Raw genomic sequence first — 24,305 nt, forward strand, 5'->3', positions numbered from 1 at the left:
TGGACAATTGTAACAACAGACGCCAGCCTACTAGGTTGGGGCGCTGTCTGGAATTCTCTGAAGGCTCAGGGACAATGGAATCAGGAGGAGAGTCTCCTACCAATAAACATTCTGGAATTGAGAGCAGTTCTCAATGCCCTTCTGGCTTGGCCCCAGTTAACAACTCGGGGGTTCATCAGGTTTCAGTCGGACAACATCACGACTGTAGCTTACATCAACCATCAGGGAGGGACAAGAAGCTCCCTAGCAATGATGGAAGTATCAAAGATAATTCGCTGGGCAGAGTCTCACTCTTGCCACCTGTCAGCAATCCACATCCCGGGAGTGGAGAACTGGGAGGCGGATTTCTTAAGTCGTCAGACTTTTCATCCGGGGGAGTGGGAACTTCATCCGGAGGTCTTTGCCCAAATACTTCGACGTTGGGGCAAACCAGAGATAGATCTCATGGCGTCTCGACAGAACGCCAAGCTTCCTCGTTACGGGTCCAGATCCAGGGATCCGGGAGCGGTTCTGATAGATGCTTTGACAGCACCTTGGACCTTCGGGATGGCTTATGTGTTTCCACCCTTCCCGATGCTTCCTCGATTGATTGCCAGAATCAAACAGGAGAGAGCATCAGTGATTCTAATTGCGCCTGCATGGCCACGCAGGACTTGGTATGCAGATCTAGTGGACATGTCATCCTGTCCACCTTGGTCTCTACCTCTGAAACAGGACCTTCTGATCCAGGGTCCCTTCAAACATCAAAATCTAATTTCTCTGAAGCTGACTGCTTGGAAATTGAACGCTTGATTTTATCAAAACGTGGTTTTTCTGAGTCAGTTATTGATACCTTAATACAGGCTAGGAAGCCTGTTACCAGAAAGATTTACCATAAGATATGGCGCAAATACTTATATTGGTGCGAATCCAAGAGTTACTCATGGAGTAAGGTTAGGATTCCGAGGATATTGTCTTTTCTACAAGAAGGTTTAGAAAAGGGTTTATCCGCTAGTTCCTTAAAGGGACAGATTTCAGCTCTGTCCATTCTTTTACACAAACGTCTGTCAGAAGTTCCGGACGTTCAAGCTTTTTGTCAGGCTTTAGCTAGGATCAAGCCTGTGTTTAAAACTGTTGCTCCACCATGGAGTTTGAACTTAGTTCTTAATGTTTTACAGGGGGTTCCGTTTGAACCCCTTCATTCCATTGATATCAAGTTGTTATCTTGGAAAGTTCTGTTTTTAATGGCGATTTCCTCGGCTCGAAGAGTCTCTGAGTTATCTGCCTTACATTGTGATTCTCCTTATCTGATTTTTCATTCAGACAAGGTAGTTCTGCGTTCTAAACCTGGGTTCCTACCTAAGGTGGTCACTAACAGGAATATCAATCAAGAGATTGTGGTTCCATCTTTGTGTCCTAATCCTTCTTCGAAAAAGGAACGTCTGCTACACAATTTAGATGTAGTCCGTGCCCTGAAATTTTATCTACAGGCAACTAAGGATTTTCGACAAACGTCTTCCCTGTTTGTCGTTTATTCTGGTCAGAGGAGAGGTCAAAAAGCTTCGGCTACCTCTCTCTCCTTTTGGCTTCGTAGCATAATACGGTTAGCCTATGAGACTGCTGGACAGCAGCCTCCTGAAAGAATTACAGCACATTCTACTAGAGCTGTGGCTTCCACTTGGGCCTTTAAGAATGAGGCTTCTGTTGAACAGATTTGCAAGGCTGCAACTTGGTCTTCTCTTCATACTTTTTCCAAATTTTACAAATTTGACACTTTTGCTTCTTCGGAGGCTGTTTTTGGGAGAAAGGTTCTTCAGGCAGTGGTTCCTTCCGTATAAAGAGCCTGCCTGTCCCTCCCGTCATCCGTGTACTTTAGCTTTGGTATTGGTATCCCATAAGTAATGGATGATCCGTGGACTGGATACACTTAACAAGAGAAAACATAATTTATGCTTACCTGATAAATTTATTTCTCTTGTAGTGTATCCAGTCCACGGCCCGCCCTGTCACTTTAAGGCAGGTAATTTTTCCATTAAACTACAGTCACCACTGCACCCTATGGTTTTCCTTTCTCTGCATGTTTTCGGTCGAATGACTGGTAATGGCAGTTAGGGGAGGAGCTATATAGCAGCTCTGCTGGGTGAATCCTCTTGCACTTCCTGTTGGGGAGGAGTTAATATCCCATAAGTAATGGATGATCCGTGGACTGGATACACTACAAGAGAAATAAATGTATCAGGTAAGCATAAATTATGTTTTTAAACAATACAAAGAATCAAGTAGACTGTTCCATTAAAACAAAATGTGTCAGGAATCGGTAATCTTGTCTGTTTTGTTAATTAAATAAATATATTTATAGTAATTATATTGCTAGCAGCTTTCAACTATAATTTCTGTTATTTTACAGAACTAAAAATATAAAGAAACGTCCGTGTGTGTTTGCTAGATTAGTGCCATAGGTTTCCACTTAAAGATCTCACCCAGGCATCCTAGTTGTCATTAAAGGGACACTAAAGTAAAAATTAAACTTTCATGCTTCAGATAGAGCCTGCAATTTTAAACCATTTTCCAATTTACTTCCATTAACAAAATGTGCACACACTTTTATATTTACAATTTTTAGAGTCAACAGCTCCTACTGAGCATGTGCAAGAATTCAGAGAATATACGCATTTGTAATTGGCTGATGGCTGTCACATGATACAGGAGGAGTGGAAATAGACATAATTTTCCAGAAAAAAAATAAATCTGCTATTCATTTGAAGTTCAGACTAAGTGATATTGCATTGTTATCATACATTTGTTGATTATGTACATCTACTGTATTTACTGGTCCTTTAACCATAATACTTTCTTCTTTTATCAGGGACCACAGTGGAGGCAATAAAGCTTTAAAAAGGTTGTACAAGTCTTGCCGTGTGTATGGAAGCTCCTACGACGACATTCCAGAATTAACACAGTGGGTGATATCTTAGGGTCAATAGAATATTCCCTACAGAAAACACAGCTTTGTACTAGCAATGTTTCTCTCTCATCCTCTCTCTTTTTCTCTATCCCTCTCATTCTTTTTTCATTAAAAGGGACAGTCAATTCAAAAAATTGTCAATCCTTTAGGACTAACCATTTTTTAGCTTAAATATTCATTTGCTACTGAATAATAAAAAAATAAGTATAACAGTCAGGTGTTTACCTCCCTATAGAAAAAAAACTGCAAATTACTTAAATATCTTCACTTTTGTAGCTTGTATAATTGTATTAATTTGCATTAGTGTAAACATTTCCAACACACACTGTGTACTAAAGACTGCACAATTTAATTTAAAGGGACAGTGTACTCAAGCATAAAGATAGATAATCCCTTTATTACCCAGTTTTGGATAACCAACACAGTTACATTAATACACTTTTTACCTCTGTGATCACCTTGTATCTAAATCTCTACTGACTGTCCCCTTATTTCAGTTATTTTAAGAGACTTGCATTTTAGCCAATCAGTGCTAATCACGAGTGTGAGCACAATGTTATCTAGATGGCCCACATGAACTAGCACTGTCTAACTGTAAAAAAATGTCAAAAGGCACTGAGACAAGAGGCGGTCTTTCAAGGGCTTAGAAATTAGCATGTGAGCCTACCTAGGTTTAGCTTTTAACAAAGAATACCTAGAGAACAAAACAAATTTGATGATAAAATTAAATTGGAAAGTTGTTTATAATTGTGTGCCCTATCTGAAATATTTAATTTTGACTAGACAGTCCCTTTTAATGTGCAATATGTATTGATACTGTGCTTTATATAGTGTTCCACAGGCCTGCCACCAAGTTTTTCTTTAGTACCCCAAACCTCAGGTTGTAATTTGTAAAGACAAAACCATTTTAAGCATGTGTCCTAATAAACATAATAGGCCCTGTCTCAGTTATCTGCCTGATTGTTAGTGTATGCTGCTGGATAATAGTCATGTGCCCTAAGATCATGCGATGATGATGACATATCTTCAGTAGCTTCCATAAATTGTAAGGTCCAGGAAGTCATTTGGATTGACTTTTTATATAATTTACATTTATTTCAGAATCTACAGTAACCCTCATTTTCTTCATAAATGGAAAGAGTCCACAGCTGCATTCATTACTTTTGGGAAATAAGAACCTGGCCACCAGGAGGAGGCAAAGACACCCCAGCCAAAGGCTTAAATACTCCTCCCACTTCCCTCATCCCCCAGTCATTATTTGCCTTTCGTCCCAGGAGGTTGGCAGAGAAGTGTCAGAAATTTTGTTTTCGTCTCTTATGGAGGGTAGTACTCTTCGACATGGGACTGGAGTTGGAAGTAATCCTGTCAGTCTTTCAGTGAGGGCTTGGATGAAAGTTAGAGTCCAGAGATGCAGGAAGAGTCTTTCTGCGAAACCATCCCGACTCATTTTAACAACTCCACAAGCAACCGGCGTTGTCGAACTTCGCTTCGCTGCATGCTTTCTTCTCTCAAGTCCATGGCTAAGGTGAGGCTACTATTCGGCACACTTGAAGGGCCTCTTCCTGTTCCACGGCGTAGATTCCGGTAAGATCGTTTCATTTTACTTTTTCATGAATGTACTGTAACTCATTTGTTCCTGCAAACTCACATGAAAAATACAGTGTCTTAGTTGGACTCCTTTAGTATTTTGGAATCAAGGGTTAATATTTCCTGAGGGGGATTATTGAACAGGGTTTTTTTAATCATGTTTGATATGTGATTCAACCTGCTTATGTGTAGTGTTAACTGGGCTCGTGGCTTTTGGAACATAATCGGTGGCGAGTGCCCCAGCCATTGTGGGTGTGAGGTGCAGTTTAAATTGTTTTATATATAGTCCAATTTTTTTTGTGTATCCTTTATCAGTTATGGAGGATGCTGATGTTGAGATTTGTCAACTTTCTGATTCAGATTCTTCGTCCGGTGAAGAATGTGAATTGGCCCCATTTGACTCAGGTCAGTCAGTTATGTTCTTTAGGCCGTCCTAGAGCGCCTTGTTCCTCGGGCTCGGGGATTCAAGGGACTGCTGAGCCATCTGCCTTGGGGGGCCCTGTCCTCTGGGAGGCGAGTTCCCTACCACTCCCAACTACTACTACACATACGGGTAACCCAGGCTCTGTGTGTTCCCCCCCGGAGGTTGTGGCACCTTTTCGCTATTACATACTTTTGGCGCTTGCGCGTCTTCAACGTCCAGATATTTATTTGCGATTGTACTCATGCCCGATTGTCCCAGGTCCCTCGGCCACGGGAGGGCATGTGCAGTTCCCTGCGGGTGTAACTGTTCCTGAGTTTTGTGCCTTTCGTTACAGACGGGCTCGCCTTTGTGTCTTACTCAGACACGCTTTTGAGCTGTTTGGGGACCCTATCCGTCTCGGCTATGGGACTCATCAGTCTCCTCCTTCGAATTGCTCACCTCTCTAGACATGGGGGGGGAGATGAAGTAATCTCCTTTAAGTCTTGTTATCGAGATCCTTCCAAGTTTTGTTGGAAGAATAGGGTTTCCGTAAGGCTGGTGTCAGATCCTTCCTTTTTTCTCTGCTCACTGCCCCTTTAATGAAATTACCTGCCTATTTAAGACACACCTTTGCCTCTCTTCTATGCTGGATTATCTGCAATTCTCACCCAAGTGTGTGTGAAACTGAGCCAATCCGGCTCCTCCTATTTTCCCCAGCATCTCAGAGCGGCGCTCTCGCTACTGACCGCAGCTTCTACTTTCAGCTCGTCTCAGACCAGTATCGGCTGCTTACCGCTGACGTCATCAGCTACCGCCTGGAGGCATACTCACACAGCTCCACGCTGCAAGCCGCAACCTTCCGCGGCCCCACATTTAACTTTGCACACCTCTGTTTTCAGGACTGATTAACAGGTCGTATATTTACCAATACTTCTACTTGTTACCTTATATTTACATTCGCTACAGTAACTACTTTGAACAATATCTCACTGAATATCTGGACAGTATTGTTGCATGAACCTGAACTTTAATCCTGCCTAATTAGTTTACTGCTGACTACAGTGTTTGCAGGATCAAACTATTTAGCTGGCAAATATTAATTACAGATAGGTTAACTTAGCAAAAGTCTTATTCTGTTAACCAACCTGTTACACTATACATATTTTTTGTCATTCTCCATAGTAATTGCTATAAGAAATCCTGTATGTTTCACTCACTATAGTGAACAGTCAAACAAGAAATAAAATTATAACAGTAAACAGTATAATCCAGCCTCTAAATACAGTTATAGCACCATGGATATGACAGACATTGCAAACCAAATTGCCACTTTAACTCAACGTATGGATTCTGTAAATTTAACTCTCAGAGAAGTGCAAACTGAAAATCAGGTGCTCAAAGATTGTCTTAGAGATATGTATACTGCTAAAACTGCACATTCAGAGCACTTCCAGAACCACAGGTGTCTTTTCCTGACAAGTTCAGTGGTAATAGAGCAATGTTTAAGGAATTTAGAAATGCTTGTCTTTCTCCAACATAGGTGTGTCCGGTCCACGGCGTCATCCTTACCTGTGGGATATTCTCTTCCCCAACAGGAAATGGCAAAGAGCCCAGCAAAGCTGGTCACATGATCCCTCCTAGGCTCCGCCTACCCCAGTCATTCTCTTTGCCGTTGCACCGGCAACATCTCCACGGAGATGGTTAAGAGTTTTTTGGTGTTTAAATGTAGTTTTTATCCTTCAATCAAGTGTTTGTTATTTTAAAATAGTGCTGGTATGTACTATTTACTCTGAAACAGAAAAGAGATGAAGATTTCTGTTTGTAAGAGGAAGATGATTTTAGAAAACGTTACTAAAATCGATTGCTGTTTCCACACAGGACTGTTGAGATGAAGTAACTTCAGTTGGGGGAAACAGTTGGCAGACTTTTCTGCTTGAGGTATGACTGGCCACATTTCTAACAAGACTTTGTAATGCTGGAAGGCTGTCATTTCCCCTATGGGGACCGGTAAGCCATTTTCTTAGATTAAGTAAAAGAATAAAGGGCTTCATAAGGGCTTAAAAAACTGGTAGACATTTTTCTGGGCTAAAACGATTACTTTACTAAGCATATTTGGCAGATTATAACTCTTAATAGTTATTATAATCTTGGGGATTGTTTTAAAAAAACGGCAGGCACTGTATTGGACACCTTTTTCAGATGGGGGCCTTTTCTAGTCATAGGCAGAGCCTCATTTTCGCGCCACTAATGCGCAGTTGTTTTTGGAGAGCAAGGCATGCAGATGCATGTGTGAGGAGCTAAGAACCACTGAAAAAGCTTATAGAAGGTGTCATTTGGTATCGTATTCCCCTCTGGGCTTGGTTGGGTCTCAGCAAAGCAGATACCTGGGACTGTATAGGGGTTAAATGTAAAAACGGCTCCGGTTCCGTTATTTTAAGGGTTAAAGCTTTCAAATTTGGTGTGCAATACTTTTAAGGCTTTAAGACACTGTGGTGAAATTTTGGTGAATTTTGAACAATTCCTTCATACTTTTTCACATATTCAGTAATAAAGTGTGTTCAGTTTAAAATTTAAAGTGACAGTAACGGTTTTATTTTAAAACGTTTTTTGTGCCTTGTTGACAAGTTTAAGCCTGTTTAACATGTCTGAACCATCAGATAAGCGATGTTCTATATGTATGAAAGCCAAGGTTTCTCCCCATTTAAATTTATGTGATGATTGTGCCATAGTGTCCAAACAAAGTAGGGACAATGATGCCACAGATAATGATATTGCCCAAGATGATTCCTCAAATGAGGGGAGTAAGCATGATACTGCATCATCCCCTTCTGTGTCTACACCAGTTTTGCCCACACAAGAGGCCCCTAGTACATCTAGTGCGCCAATACTTATTACCATGCAACAATTAACGGCTGTAATGGATAATTCTATTGCAAACATTTTATCCAAAATGCCTACTTATCAGAGAAAGCGCGATTGCTCTGTTTTAAACACTGAAGAGCAAGAGGACGCTGATGATAACTGTTCTGACATACCCTCACACCAATCTGAAGGGGCCAGGAGGGAGGTTTTGTCTGAGGGAGAAATTTCAGATTCAGGAAAAATTTCTCAACAAGCTGAACCTGATGTTGTAACATTTAAATTAGAACATCTCCGCGCACTGCTTAAGGAGGTATTATCTACTATGATTGTGACAATTTGGTCATTCCAGAGAAATTATGTAAGATGGACAAGTTCCTAGAGGTTCCGGTGCCCCCCGATGCTTTTCCTATACCCAAGCGGGTGGCGGACATAGTAAATAAGGAGTGGGAAAGGCCCGGCATACCTTTTGTTCCTCCCCCTATATTTAAGAAATTATTTCCTATAGTCGACCCCAGAAAGGACTTATGGCAGACAGTCCCCAAGGTCGAGGGGGCGGTTTCTACTCTAAACAAACGCACTACTATTCCTATCGAAGATAGTTGTGCTTTCAAAGATCCTATGGATAAAAAATTAGAGGGTTTGCTTAAAAAGATGTTTGTTCAGCAAGGTTACCTTCTACAACCAATTTCATGCATTGTTCCTGTCACTACAGCAGCGTGTTTCTGGTTCGAAGAACTAGAAAAGTCGCTCAATAAAGAATCTTCGTATGAGGAGGTTATGGACAGAGTTCAAGCACTTAAATTGGCTAACTCTTTTATTTTAGATGCCGCTTTGCAATTAGCTAGATTAGCGGCGAAAAATTCAGGGTTTGCTATCGTGGCGCGCAGAGCGCTTTGGCTAAAGTCTTGGTCAGCGGATGTGTCTTCCAAGACAAAATTGCTTAACATCCCTTTCAAGGGTAAAACACTGTTTGGTCCTGATTTGAAAGAGATTATTTTAGACATCACCGGGGGAAAGGGCCACGCCCTTCCTCAGGATAGGTCTTTTAAGGCTAAAAATAAGCCTAATTTTCGTCCCTTTCGCAGAAACGGACCAGCCTCTAATTCTACATCCTCTAAGCAAGAGGGTAATACTTCTCAACCCAAACCAGCCTGGAGACCGATGCAAGGCTGGAACAAGGGTAAGCAGGCCAAGAAGCCTGCCACTGCTACCAAAACAGCATGAAGGGATGGCCCCCGATCCGGGACCGGATCTGGTGGGGGGCAGACTTTCTCTCTTTGCTCAGGCTTGGGCAAGAGATGTTCAGGATCCTTGGGCACTAGAAATAGTTTCTCAGGGTTATCTCCTGGAATTCAAGGAACTACCCCCAAGGGGAAGGTTCCACAGGTCTCAATTATCTTCAAACCAAATAAAAAGACAGGCATTCTTACATTGTGTAGAAGACCTGTTAAAGATGGGAGTAATTCATCCAGTTCCAATAGGAGAACAAGGGATGGGGTTTTACTCCAACCTGTTCATAGTTCCCAAAAAAGAGTGAACATTCAGACCAATTTTAGATCTCAAGATCCTAAACAAATTTCTCAGGGTTCCATCGTTCAAAATGGAAACCATTCGAACGATCCTTCCTACCATCCAGGAAGGTCAATTTATGACCACGGTGGATTTAAAGGATGCGTACCTACATATTCCTATCCACAAGGAACATCATCAGTTCCTAAGGTTCGCTTTTCTGGACAAGCATTACCAGTTTGTGGCACTTCCATTCGGATTAGCCACTGCTCCGAGAATTTTCACAAAGGTACTAGGGTCCCTTCTAGCGGTTCTAAGACCAAGGGGCATTGCAGTAGTACCTTACTTGGACGACATCCTGATTCAAGCGTCGTCTCTGTCAAAAGCAAAGGCTCATACGGACATCGTCCTAGCCTTTCTCAGATCTCACGGATGGAAAGTGAACAAAGAAAAAAGTTCTCTGTCCCCGTCAACAAGAGTTCCCTTCTTGGGAACAATAATAGATTCCTTAGAAATGAGGATTTTTCTGACAGAGGTCAGAAAATCAAAACTTCTAAGCTCTTGTCAAGTACTTCATTCTGTTCTTCGTCCTTCCATAGCGCAGTGCATGGAAGTAATAGGATTGATGGTTGCAGCAATGGACATAGTTCCTTTTGCACGAATTCATCTAAGACCATTACAACTGTGCATGCTCAGACAGTGGAATGGGGATTATACAGACTTGTCTCCGACGATTCAAGTAGATCAAAGGACCAGAGATTCACTCCGTTGGTGGCTGATCCTGGACAACCTGTCACAGGGAATGAGCTTCCGCAGACCAGAGTGGGTCATTGTCACGACCGACGCCAGTCTGGTGGGCTGGGGCGCGGTCTGGGAACCCCTGAAAGCTCAGGGTCTATGGTCTCGGGAAGAATCTCTTCTCCCGATAAACATTCTGGAACTGAGAGAGATATTCAATGCTCTCAAAGCTTGGCCTCATCTAGCAAAGGCCAAATTCATAAGGTTTCAATCAGACAACATGACGACTGTTGCATATATCAACCATCAGGGGGGAACAAGGAGTTCCCTGGCGATGGAGGAAGTGACCAAGATAATTCAATGGGCGGAGGATCACTCCTGCCACTTGTCTGCAATCCACATCCCAGGAGTGGAAAATTGGGAAGCGGATTTTCTGAGTCGTCAGACATTCCATCCGGGGGAGTGGGAACTCCATCCGGAAATCTTTGCCCAAATAACTCAATTATGGGGCATTCCAGACATGGATTTGATGGCCTCTCGTCAGAACTTCAAGGTTCCTTGTTACGGGTCCAGATCCAGGGATCCCAAGGCGACTCTAGTAGATGCACTAGTAGCACCTTGGACCTTCAACCTAGCTTATGTATTCCCACCGTTTCCTCTCATTCCCAGGCTGGTAGCCAGGATCAATCAGGAGAGGGCTTCGGTGATCTTGATAGCTCCTGCGTGGCCACGCAGGACTTGGTATGCAGACCTGGTGAATATGTCATCGGCTCCACCATGGAAGCTACCTTTGAGACGGGACCTTCTTGTTCAGGGTCCATTCGAACATCCGAATCTGGTTTCCCTCCAACTGACTGCTTGGAGATTGAACGCTTGATTTTATCAAAGCGTGGGTTTTCAGATTCTGTAATAGATACTCTGATTCAGGCTAGAAAGCCTGTAACTAGAAAAATTTACCATAAAATATGGAAAAAATATATCTGTTGGTGTGAATCTAAAGGATTCCCTTGGGACAAGGTAAAAATTCCTAAGATTCTATCCTTTCTACAAGAAGGTTTGGAGAAAGGATTATCTGCAAGTTCTCTGAAGGGACAGATCTCTGCTTTATCTGTTTTACTTCACAAAAGGCTGGCAGCTGTGCCAGACGTTCAAGCGTTTGTTCAGGCTCTGGTTAGAATCAAGCCTGTTTACAGACCTTTGACTCCTCCCTGGAGTCTTAATCTAGTTCTTTCAGTTCTTCAAGGGGTTCCGTTTGAACCCTTACATTCCGTAGATATTAAGTTATTATCTTGGAAAGTTTTGTTTTTGGTTGCAATTTCTTCTGCTAGAAGAGTTTCTGAGTTATCTGCTCTGCAGTGTTCTCCACCCTATCTGGTGTTCCATGCAGATAAGGTGGTTTTGCGTACTAAGCCTGGTTTTCTTCCGAAAGTTGTTTCCAACAAAAATATTAACCAGGAGATAGTTGTACCTTCTTTGTGTCCGAATCCAGTTTCAAAGAAGGAACGTTTGTTACACAATTTGGACGTAGTCCGTGCTCTAAAATTCTATTTAGAGGCCACTAAAGATTTCAGACAAACATCTTCTTTGTTTGTTGTTTATTCTGGTAAAAGGATAGGTCAAAAAGCAACTTCTACCTCTCTTTCTTTTTGGCTTAAAAGCATTATCCGATTGGCTTATGAGAGTGCCGGACGGCAGCCTCCTGAAAGAATCACAGCTCACTCCACTAGGGCTGTGGCTTCCACATGGGCCTTCAAGAACGAGGCTTCTGTTGACTAGATATGTAAGGCAGCGACTTGGTCTTCACTGCACACTTTTGCCAAATTTTACAAATTTGATACTTTTGCTTCTTCAGAGGCTATTTTTGGGAGAAAGGTTTTGCAAGCCGTGGTGCCTTCCATTTAGGTGACCTGATTTGCTCCCTCCCTTCATCAGTGTCCTAAAGCTTTGGTATTGGTTCCCACAAGTAAGGATGACGCCGTGGACCGGACACACCTATGTTGGAGAAAACAGAATTTATGCTTACCTGATAAATTACTTTCTCCAACGGTGTGTCCGGTCCACGGCCCGCCCTGGTTTTTTTAATCAGGTCTGATTAATTATTTTCTCTAACTACAGTCACCACGGTATCATATGGTTTCTCCTATGCATATTTCCTCCTGTACGTCGGTCGAATGACTGGGGTAGGCGGAGCCTAGGAGGGATCATGTGACCAGCTTTGCTGGGCTCTTTGCCATTTCCTGTTGGGGAAGAGAATATCCCACAAGTAAGGATGACGCCGTGGACCGGACACACCGTTGGAGAAAGTAATTTATCAGGTAAGCATAAATTCTGTTTTTGATGTTCGAACTAAAACCCAGAACTTATAGCACTGATAGAATTAAGGTGTTGACGACTATCTCTTATTTAAGGGGTGAACCCCGTGTTTTTGGCGGATAGTTTGTTTGAAAATCAGAATCCCATTCTAAACTCTATACAGGATTTCCTAAAGGCTTTATCCTCACTATACGAAGATCCTTTTAAACAGGAATCAGCCGAATCCTCTCTCAGGGCCTTGAGACAGGGCAGACAACCTGTAGAAAATTATATATCACAATTTAAAATCTATGCAATCGAATCAAAGTGGAATGAGCCCTCTCTCAGACACCAGTTCAGGATTGGGCTCTCAGAAGACATCAAAGATGAGCTCTCCCGTGCTGGTGTACCAGAGCATTTGGAGGATCTCTTCACACATTGCACTACAATTGATAGGCGTATAAGGGAACGTAAACAAGAGAGGGCAAACACTCCAACTTCATACAAACGACAGAGTACTCCACCAGTACCCTCTAGGGATAATGAGACTCCAATGGATATTGGATTCATCAGAGGTCCCCTGTCACCTGAGGAGAAAGGCAGAAGACGCACTCATCGTCTGTGTATGTACTGCGCTGCCCCTGAGCATGATCTGACAGCATGTCCTCTCTTAAAAAAGACAAAAAACGGTAAGACTTCTTCAACATTCCTTAGTCTATCACTAAACAGACCAAAACAACCACATATTTCTATGTCCTTTACTTTACAGTGGGATCTACACTGCTTAAAGATTGATGCGATCATTGATACAGGCGCTTCAGGAAATTACATTGATTGTGATTTTGTAAATAGAAATAAAATACCCTCACAAGCAAAAATGTCTCCTGTTTCTATAAATTTGGTTGATGGGTCTTCATTATCCTTTGGTCCTGTAACTCTTGAAACCACTCCCTTACTTATGTGCACCTCCTCAGGACATAGAGAATCTATCAGCTTTGACATTATACCTAGTCCTCTCTATCCTGTTAAATTAGGTCTTACTTGGTTACAAATCCATAAACCTGTCTTTGACTGGCACAAATTGACTATAGACCTAACGTCTCCCTACTGCTCTCAGACTTGTTTCCCTCTCAATAACATTCTTCTCTCATCTACTTCTCAGTTGCCATCCGAATATACTGATTTTCAGGACGTATTTAACAAGACTGATGCACAGACACTCCCGCCACACAGGACCTACGACTGTCCTATCGACCTCTTACCTGGCTCCACAATACCAGTGGGTCACATATACCCCCTATCTAAACCCGAACTAGATCACCTAAAATTATATCTACAGGAAAATCTAGCAAAGGGCTTTATTAGACCTTCCACCTCACCTGCTGGTGCAGGTATATTTTTCGTTAAAAACAAAGATCTGTCGCTCAGACCAATTATTGACTACAGGGAGTTAAACAAACGTACTAAGAAAAATCGCTACCCATTACCCCTTATCCCTGAATTGATAGAAAGATTGCGCACTGCCAAAGTCTTCACAAAATTGGACCTCAGGGGTGCTTACAATCTTATAAGAATGAGAGCTGGAGATGAATGGTTAACAGCTTTCAGAACTCGTTATGGTCTGTATGAGTATACCGTTATGCCTTTCGGGTTATGTAACGCTCCAGCTACATTCCAATGTTTCATAAATGACATTTTTAAAGACATCTTGGACACCTTCATAGTAGTTTATCTTGACGACATCTTGATCTATTCTGATACTATACAACAACATGTGACCCACGTGAGAACAGTATTAGCAAGACTTCGTCAACATAAGTTATACGCTAAACTAGAAAAGTGTGAATTTCATTGCAGTCAAGTCACTTTCTTGGGCTACATTATCTCGAACACTGGAATTAAGATGGATGACTCTAAGATCCATGCTATCACTCAGTGGCCTACCCCAAAAAATCGAAAACAAGTACAAAGATTCCTTGGTTTTGCGAATTTCTATCGAAAGTTCATTCGTAATTTCGCCCAGACTGCTAAACCACTTACTGATTTAACTAAACACACAAATACTTTTAACTGGACATCTGACTGTCAGAGAGTCTTCCAACAGTTGAAAACTGACTTCACCACGGCACCTATTCTTAACTTCCCTGACCCAGATTTACAGTTTATTGTAGAGGTTGATGCGTCGGATTATGCTCTGGGGGCAGTGTTGTCACAGAAACAATCCCTTACTGATGTGATGCATCCTGTCGCCTACCTTTCCAGGCTCATGCTACCAGCTGAACGAAATTACCCCATAGGGGAAAAGGAATTGCTGGCCATCAAAACTGCATTTGAGCAATGGCGACATCTCTTAGAGGGAGCTTTACACCCCATTATCGTTATTACAGATCACAAAAATCTACAATATTTACAACAAAGTAGGACTCTCTCCTCCAGACAACTTCGCTGGAATCTCTATTTTTCACGTTTCAATTATCTCATCACCTACAGACCTGGTAGTCGAAACGGCAAAGCTGACGCTCTCTCCCCCAGAGACACTAGACCGCTTAATGTGGAAACCCCATCTACAGTTATACCCTCATCAAACTTCTTAGGACTACTCATCCATAACGATCCTCAGTTTCAGAAGGATCAAAATCAGGATTCCACAAAACCAACTCATCTTCTGCAAAGAAATCCAGATGGTTTATATTTCCATGGTAAACATCTATACATACCACCTCAGTATAGAATTTCTCTTTTACGCACCCATCATGATTCCCCACTCACGGGACATTTGGGCATACAAAAAACTCTAGAGCTACTTCAGCGTAATTACTGGTGGCCATCTATGCTTTCCTCCGTAGAAGACTATATTTCCAAATGTGGCATTTGTGTCACCTGTAAACCATCACATCAATCTCCGATGGGACTTCTACAACCATATCCAGTTCCAGATACCCCTTAGACTCATCTAGCAATGGATTTTATTGTCGATCTACCAAAATCTTCATCCTACACCTCCATTTTTGTAGTAGTTGATTTGCTAACAAAAATGGCACATTTCATACCAGCTATAGGAGTACCCACTGCACAACAAACTTGCAACATGTTTATTAGGAATGTCGTTAGATTACATGGGTTGCTTATGGTACTCCTTTCGGACAGAGGATCACAATTCACCTCTCGTTTTTGGAGACATTTATGTAATACTCTACAAGTTACTCAAAAGCTCACAACTTCATATCATCCACAAACGAATGGACAGGCAGAGCGCACCAATCAGTGGTTGGAGCAGTACCTCCGCTGTTTTTGCTCCAACCAACAGGATCAATGGGCTGACCATCTCGCTCTGGCAGAATTCGCCTACAACAACGCTAAGAATTCCTCAACTGGCTTTAGCCCTTTCTTTCTCAACCATGGACTCCATCCCAGAATCAGCTTCCTCCCTTATGCACCATCTCCCTGTCCTAAAGTCAACGACACTGAATGACATCTCCCAGACCTTGTCTGTTGCTCGAGACAACATAAAACATGCACAAGCCTCCCATAAACGTTATTATGACTTGCGGCATAAGCCTCAACCTGTCTACCAGGTTGGACAACTAGTCTGGTTGTCAACTAAGAATTTGCGCCTACATACACCCTCCAAGAAAATGAGTAAGCTATTTATAGGACCTTTTGCTATTATTGCCGTTAGGAATCCAGCTACTGTCACTTTACAACTACCTGACTCGTATAAGATACACCCGACTTTCCACGTCTCCTTGGTTAAACCCTGTCTTTCCGACAGATTTACCGTGGATTCTGTTACCCATGTTCTTTCCCAGGATTTGGAATATGAGATAGAGGCTATTCTTGACTCCAGGTGGCGAAGGGGTGTTTTGGAATATCTAGTACAATGGAAAGGGTATGATCATTCTGAAGATTCATGGGAACCTGCTACTTCAGTTTCGGCCCCCAGGTGTGTTTCGCTTTTCCACCGCAGAAATCCAGAAAGACCTTGTCCTTAGAACCCTCGCTGTGGGTGTTCTTGGGGGGGGGGATATGTCAGATCCTTCCTTTTTTTCTCTGCTCACTGCCCCTTTAATGAAATTACCTGCCTATTTAAGACACACCTTTGCCTCTCTTCTATGCTGGATTATCTGCAATTCTCACCCAAGTGTGTGTGAAACTGAGCCAATCCGGCTCCTCCTATTTTCCCCAGCATCTCAGAGCGGCACTCTCGCTCTCGCTACTGACCGCAGCTTCTACTTTCAGCTCGTCTCAGACCAGTATCGGCTGCTTACCGCTGACGTCATCGGCTACCGCCTGGAGGCATACTCACACAGCTCCACGCTGCAAGCCGCAACCTTCCGCGGCCCCACATTTAACTTTGCACACCTCTGTTTTCAGGACTGATTAACAGGTCGTATATTTACCAATACTTCTACTTGTTACCTTATATTTACATTCGCTACAGTAACTACTTTGAACAATATCTCACTGAATATCTGGACAGTATTGTTGCATGAACCTGAACTTTAATCCTGCCTAATTAGTTTACTGCTGACTACAGTGTTTGCAGGATCAAACTATTTAGCTGGCAAATATTAATTACAGATAGGTTAACTTAGCAAAAGTCTTATTCTGTTAACCAACCTGTTACACTATACATATTTTTTGTCATTCTCCATAGTAATTGCTATAAGAAATCCTGTATGTTTCACTCACTATAGTGAACAGTCAAACAAGAAATAAAATTATAACAGCTGGTCCTGCGGATCTTTCTGTTCTCCTTGGGCGTTAACCCTTCGGGTTTCCTGTTATTTTATTTTATCCGGTTAGAATGAATTTCAGTTTCTTTTTCATACTATGTTTCCTGCGGGAACTTAAAAAAATCTCTGGGATAGATGCTCGCTGTTTGCTTCTACGGAAGTTGTTCGGGACATGTTAGTCCCATGTTTGTCTGTTTTTCTTCCTCCCTCTCTGAGGGCGGATTTAGACAGCTTGGCAGTTATGACCCTGGTTGCAGGCTGGTCCTGCTTGGGTTCAGATCTTCTGTCTTGCAGCTTATTCAGACACGTGGCGCCTAATATACCTTGCTGGTCAGGTTGGGGTGCAGAGTGCTCTTACCTTATTTATGTTTCTTGTTATTTGTTTTACAAGTTTCAGCTAAGCATTCTCAAGAGGACTTGCAGGTCCGTGCGGCTACCGGGATTGTTTCAGTCCTAAATAGCCGTCTCTCTGGTGACTGGGTCAGTGAATTTTGCTGCGTCACTCTCTGTTGCTTCCGTTACCCTCGGAACCTAGAGTATTCCGTCCCACGTGGTTGGAGAATTAGAGGGTTTTGCGCCTCTTTTCCGCCGGTTGGGGCGGTGTTGCTTTAGGAAATTGTCCTTTTTGGACTTGTTCCTTTAGTGGTTCTCTTCTTCATTGAGACCTCTCGGATTTTGTCCGTTTTTCCTTGTGGATGGGTCACCTTCGGGGGACTTGGATTCCCTTCGGGAGTTGTTTGTTCCTTTTTTGGGACATCCGACAGTGAGGTCTTTTTGGGCTCCGGTTAGGGGTCCTTCCCCGGTGTTGGGAATGCTCTGCATCTCCTTCTTGGGATAGAAGAGGTACTAGTGGTTTTCCACTCATATGGTTCAGGTATTGCCATCCAGGTGGCATCCAAACTCATGTTTTACTGTCCTCTGACTTCGAATCTGAGGTGATGTGGAGGCGTGATGTTGCTCTGTTCGGGTGACTTGTCCTCACTGTTCCCCTTGTGTCTGGAGCTTGTGGCTAGCTGGACAGCTAGCTCAGCATTCTAATGCTCTGTGGATACTCTGTACTATAGCAACCCGAGGGTTGCTAGTTCGATCCCCCGCGAGGTCTACTCAGCCTTTCCTCTTTTCGAGGTTAATAAAGGGTGCAGTACCTTGTGTCCCTTTTAGGGGGATTAGTTCCTTTCGGTTCCCTTGCTTTCAGATCTGCCGCTACCTGGGCTGATCCAGCTAGGTGTAAGATCTGAGATCTGTTGTTCATCCTCAGGTCTTGGGGATGAGTGTGGACCTTTTTTAGAGGTTCTGTGCCTCTCCCCCCTTGTGATCTGTGAGTAGGCTTGGCTGTCCTCCTACGGAAGGCAGCGTGTTGCTGGACTCCGATGTTTATTCTGAGTTTGTTACTTGTAATTTCTGTTTGCTCAGTTTCTGAGTTCTGACATTTGAGGACTTTGTTTCAGCTGTCTTTTTCGGTGCTGTTGCACGACGTTCGGGAGATGTTGCTCTTCTTGATGATGCCGGTTGCTCCTTGTGGGTTGGATGTCGTCTCCCCTTGTTCTTGGGATCTATTCGGGTCTCTGTGGACTTTGCCTTCCTTTGAAGTGGGTTTTTTCTTTTATGGATTTTGCTGTACCTTTGGGTATCCCTTTGGCTTACCCTTGTTCTCTCCCTTGTGGAGATTTTTGTACTGTATTAGGAAGGGTTGTGTGGGGACTGACTGCTGGGTGACGGTTCTCCTGGAGGAGTGTTCACTCAGTGCGTCTGCTTGTTATCTCTAGTTAGGCTTTCGGACTATCTGCAGGTCATTGTCCTTGGGGCCTTTTCCTTCTAGTTTGTTTTTTGCCCGGCTCCGACGAAGCAGGGTTTGGTTGGGTTGTGGTTTTTTTCAGGCCTGGTGCCCTCAGAATGGGCCGCCTACTGTACCCTCCCGTTTTTGCATTCTGTGTCCTCTATAGCTTGGGTATTGTTTTCCCAAAAGTAATGAATGCAGCTGTGGACTCTTTCCATTTATGAAGAAAAACTTAAATTATGCTTACCTGATAATTTTCTTTTCTTCAGATGAAAAAGAGTCCACAGCTCCCCACCTGTGTTTTAATGTGGGGCGGCCGTAAATTTTGTTCTGTGGGGCATCTTTTATTTTTTATTCTTCTGGCACCTTTTCACCCGGGTATTTCTTCTACTGTTCCTTGTTCCTCTGCAGAATAACTGGGGGATGAAGGAAGTGGGAGGAGTATTTAAGCCTTTAACTGGGGTCTTTGCCTCCTCCTGATGGCCAGGTTCTTATTTCCCAAAAGTAATGCATGCAGCTGTGGACTCTTTCCATCTGAAGAAAATAAAATTATCAGATAAGCATAATTTGTTTTTTTAGTTTTTCTGTATGTGCCCTTAACATGCCCTACCACTTCTCCTTACAGCCCTCTGTCAGACAGGGATCAGCTAGCAGTTGGCAGGTTGCAGTTCCAGGCGTTCTTCACCCCAGGACACACAATCGGTCACATGATTTACTTATTGGATGGAAAATCTGGTGATGGACCCGACTGCCTCTTCTCTGGAGATCTCCTTTTTCTTGCTGGGTGTGGTGAGTGTGACAACCTGTATTCCTTGGAAAACCACCTTCATATATTCTGTTGTTTCCTCATTATGTCATTATATTGTTGATTCTTGTTTATTTTATGTTAATGTATTTGCATGGCTACCATACATCTGTTTTAAAGCAAGACTCTCAGGAAATGAATAAATGAAAGTCCCCTTTATTTATTTCAATAGTCAATCTTAGAGTTTGTAAAACGTTAGGATTGACTTTCACTTTAAAATGTAAACCTTATTTTGCAGTCCAGAGATATATCCTTTGAAATGTATTGTTCCCCAAGGCAGAAAATATTGCGATCTGAGATGTCATTGCAGAAAATGCAGCATGTCTGCAGAAAGAACAGGACAAATGCAGTATCTATTAATACTTTTACATTGGAGCGCTGCTCCACAATTAGGCTGCTCTCTTCAAACCGAGGTGTACTCTGGCTGCACTGTGCAATGTTTCCTTTACATAGTGCAGCCAGTGCAAAGTGCTTTTTGAAGAAAACTGTATCTTATAGGTGTCCGAACAATTCAAGAGACTTTTTAAAAGCTTAACAATTTTTTTTTTCCTCGGGAGCTAATTTACAATACAATTTTCAACTGCTGCAATATACTTTTAAAAATGTAAAAATGACTTTATTCACCAATGAACACATTGCAGTTGAACTGGTGATTTCGTGTAACTGCCAGAGACAGTCTAGTTCCAATACATATTCTTTTACTTATTGTTACATACCAGACAAGCATCTTGCAACAGGTTCCACAACTATAAGCTTGTTAAAAGTACATAAAACTTTTATAATTGTTTGTTAGCAGCCGAAAATGACAGCTTTCGTCTTGTTCAGCTGTTTTCTTGTATTGCAGTTTAGCAGAACACATTTAATATTTTTCAGTTAGCTATTTCAAATTGTACATGCACAAATGTACAATTTGCTAGTAGGAAAACTTATTTAAGAGTCAATCGTGATTGGAGAAACTAAACATCCCAAAATATACAATCAAATGGTGGGCCAAGCTTGGAAGCCATTTTCGGCTCCTAACAAATTATGAATATTTAAGTGCTTGATGTACTTCTTACAAGCTTATATGTGTGGAACCAGTTGCTGGATGCTTTTCTGGTATGTAACTTTAAATAATCAAAATTATGTGTTGGGCCTAGACTGTCCTATTAAAATTAAACTTCAAATATAAATTAGATTTTTCAAAATGAACCGCAGAAAATGTTTTACTAAAAAAAATATAATTGCTGAAAGTGAAAAAGTTCTGCATCTGGCATATTGCTCCAAGACTGATAAATCAATCACTGTGTAGAATGTTGCAGGGTCAAGGTTGTGATTCCTGCAGAGTGTGCTCCAGCATCTCTGGGGCGGTGGCAAAAAATGGCAATTTAAAAACAATGTTCACAATTAAAAATTTATTGGAAAAGAAATTTTGATTTTACTCTCACTTTAAGCTTACTGTCCTGTAATACAGGGTGTCAAAGCTTTTTCAACTGAGGGGTCACAGCAGAGTTGCATTATCATTTGAATTTAAATAAGCACATGGATATTTTACCATAAAACCAAACTTCAAATGAACATTTGTAAATAAGTATGAGCTATTTCACAATGGTACAATGGATATGCAGTCAGAGCTTTTTTTATTTAGTTACAAACATTTTATAATTAGAGGAAGTGTCAGGAATAATGCAAAAATAAATCAATCAGAGGGCCGATTTGTGAACCATGATATTTTATTAGGAAAACCCAACTTAAAAAGAAAAAAAGTAATAATAATTTGAAAGATGTTTTCTTTCATACAGGGGGTGAGAGTCCATGATATATTACTCTTGGGAATTACTCTTCTCTACCACTAGGAGGAGGCAAAGATTCCCCAACCCCAAAAGCACTATAAAACCCATCACACATACTTCAGAAGAATGAAGATGTGCATTTGATTCTTTAGAGAAAGGGCCCAGTTTCCCCTCAGAGTACAGTGCTTGTCAGAAGAATGTATATGGGATATGGTTTCCATAATTGATCGCAGGGACTTTTCTTTTGCCTCCTTTTATGGATCTACAATATACTTCTATTCATTAAACCTCTGCTATCTTTCAGTACTGGTTTGGCTGTCTGCTGCTTATTTGCTGGTGGACAAATGTCTAATAAATGATACTTACTAATAAACATTTTAGACACTCTATAGCTATTAGTACTTTTTAAGTTTGTATATTTATTTATATTTGCTAATATATATGGTCCTGGGACAGCATCATTTACAATATTCCCTTGCTGTTTTGCATGTGTTATTTTTTTTTTTTTGGCGCCTCGACCTTTAGGTTTACGCGAGTTGCGGTTGCGCACATCGGGTTAACGCTTGTCGGGTTAGCACATGTCCCTTAAGTCTTGCTATAGTTCTTTTGCGCGTTGTCTGGTTTACGCACACCTGGTTAGCACACGTTCGTCCTCGGCTATGTGCATGTCGGGTTTTTGCGCACTAAAATTCCTCTGTTGCTCTTTGTATGGAAGTCCTAGGTCTTATAATTGCAGCTTCAGATGCACTTCCATTTGCACGTTTTCACATTAGTCCTCTTTAGCTTTGTATGCTGTGTCAGTGGTGCAGAGATTATACTTAGCTGTCTCAAAGGATATTTTTGGATCCCAGTACAAGTCAGTCTCTAACTTGGTGGCTGGATCATCAGTTTATTTTTCAGTGGGCTTGTTTTGCTCATCCTACCTAGACTGTGATCACTTCAGATGCAAGTCTCTCAGGTTGGGGAGCTGTTTGGGGGTCTCTGACAGCACAGGGAGTTTGTGATCCTCGGGAGGCGAGGTTACCAATCATTGTTTAAGAACTGTGCAATTTTCATGGCTCTTCAAGCTTTTCCTTTGTTGTAAAGAGACTTTAATCTCCGTTTCCAGATAGACAATGTTACTGCAGTATGTTATGTCAACCATCAGGGGGGAACTCACAGTTCCGTAGCAATGATGGAGGTATCTCAAATTCTCTCATGGGCAGAAACCAATTCCTGTCTTGTCTCTGTGATTCACATTCCATGGGTGAAAAACTGGGAGGCAAACTTTCTCAGTCATTAATCTCTACATCCAGGGGAGTGGTCTCTTCACCAGGATGTGTTCAATCAAATTGTGGATCTTTGGGGTCTCCCAGAGAAAGAGCTTATGGCCTTTCGTTTGAACAACAAATTTTCCAGGTACTTTGCGAGGTCCAGGGATCCTCTTGTAATTGAAGAGTTAGTAAATCCTCTAGTAGTTCCTTGGTATTTTCAGCCTGCTTATCTGTTACCTTCTCTGTTAAATCTGGAGTGATTTCCAATATAAGCCTAGAGAAGTAGTCAGTAATCCTAATTGCCCCAGCAGGGCCTTGCAGGATTTGGTATGCAGATCTGGTTCAGATGTCCAACTGTCCTCCTTGGCCTCTGCCTCTGCGTTCAGACCTTTTGTCTCAATGTCTGTTTTTTCCATCCTGATTTCATGCCTTTGAACTTGATGGCATGGAAATTGAACGTTTAGTCCTTAGACATGGGGTTTCTTCGATTCTGTGATTGAAACCTTGATTCAGGCTTGTAACCCTGTAACTAGGAGAATCAATCACAAGGTCTGGAAGGCCTTTTTTTCTTGCTGTGTAGATCATGTTTTTTCCTGGCATTCTTTCAGAATTCCCAAGAATTTGCACTTCTTGCAGGATGGTCTGAATAAGGGTCTATCAGGCAGTTCTCTGAAGGGGCAGATTTCTGCTCTTTCAGTTTTGATTCACAGAAAGATAGCTAATCTTCTTGATGTTCTAATGTTTTGTTCAGGCTCTGGTCCGTATTAAACCTTTAATCAAGCCAGTTTCTCCTCCATGGAGACACTCAAGTCAAAATTAAACTTTCATTATTCAGATAGAGCATGCAATTTTTAAACAACTTTCCAATTTACTTCCATTAACATAATGTTCACAGTCTTTTTATATTTAAACTTTCTTTCATGTAATTAGCAAGAGTCCATGAGCTAGTGACGTATGGGATATACATTCCTACCAGGAGGGGCAAAGTTTCCCAAACCTCAAAATGCCTATAAATACACCCCTCACCACACCCACAAATCAGTTTTACAAACTTTGCCTCCTATGGAGGTGGTGAAGTAAGTTTGTGCTAGATTCTACGTTGATATGCGCTCCGCAGCAGGTTGGAGCCCGGTTTTCCTCTCAGCGTGCAGTGAATGTCAGAGGGATGTGAGGAGAGTATTGCCTATTTGAATGCAGTGATCTCCTTCTACGGAGTCTATTTCATAGGTTCTCTGTTATCGGTCGTAGAGATTCATCTCTTACCTTCCTTTTCAGATCGACGATATACTCTTATATATACCATTTCCTCTACTGATTCTCGTTTCAGTACTGGTTTGGCTTTCTACATGTAGATGAGTGTCCTGGGGTAAGTAAGTCTTATTTTCTGTGACACTCTAAGCTATGGTTGGGCACTTTTTATATAAAGTTCTAAATATATGTATTCAAACATTTATTTGCCTTGACTCAGGATGTTCAACATTCCTTATTTCAGACAGTCAGTTTCATATTTGGGATAATTCATATGAATAATTCATTTTTTTCTTACCTTAAAAATTTGACTTTCCCTGTGGGCTGTTAGGCTCGCGGGGGCTGAAAATGCTTCATTTTATTGCGTCATTCTTGGCGC

General features: G+C 41.9%; 1 protein-coding gene across 1 annotated transcript in view; it reads left to right on the top strand.

Moving 5' to 3' along the window:
- Window positions 1–24,305, top strand: part of LOC128645272 (probable hydrolase PNKD) — a 408,654-nt gene that overhangs the window by 292,498 nt on the left and 91,851 nt on the right. The window contains 2 exon segments of the mRNA XM_053698128.1: window positions 2,846–2,938; window positions 19,474–19,637. Coding sequence (XP_053554103.1) covers window positions 2,846–2,938; window positions 19,474–19,637 — 257 coding nt within the window.

This window comes from Bombina bombina, chromosome 1, assembly GCF_027579735.1.
Source record: "Bombina bombina isolate aBomBom1 chromosome 1, aBomBom1.pri, whole genome shotgun sequence".
Taxonomy (NCBI): domain Eukaryota; kingdom Metazoa; phylum Chordata; class Amphibia; order Anura; family Bombinatoridae; genus Bombina; species Bombina bombina.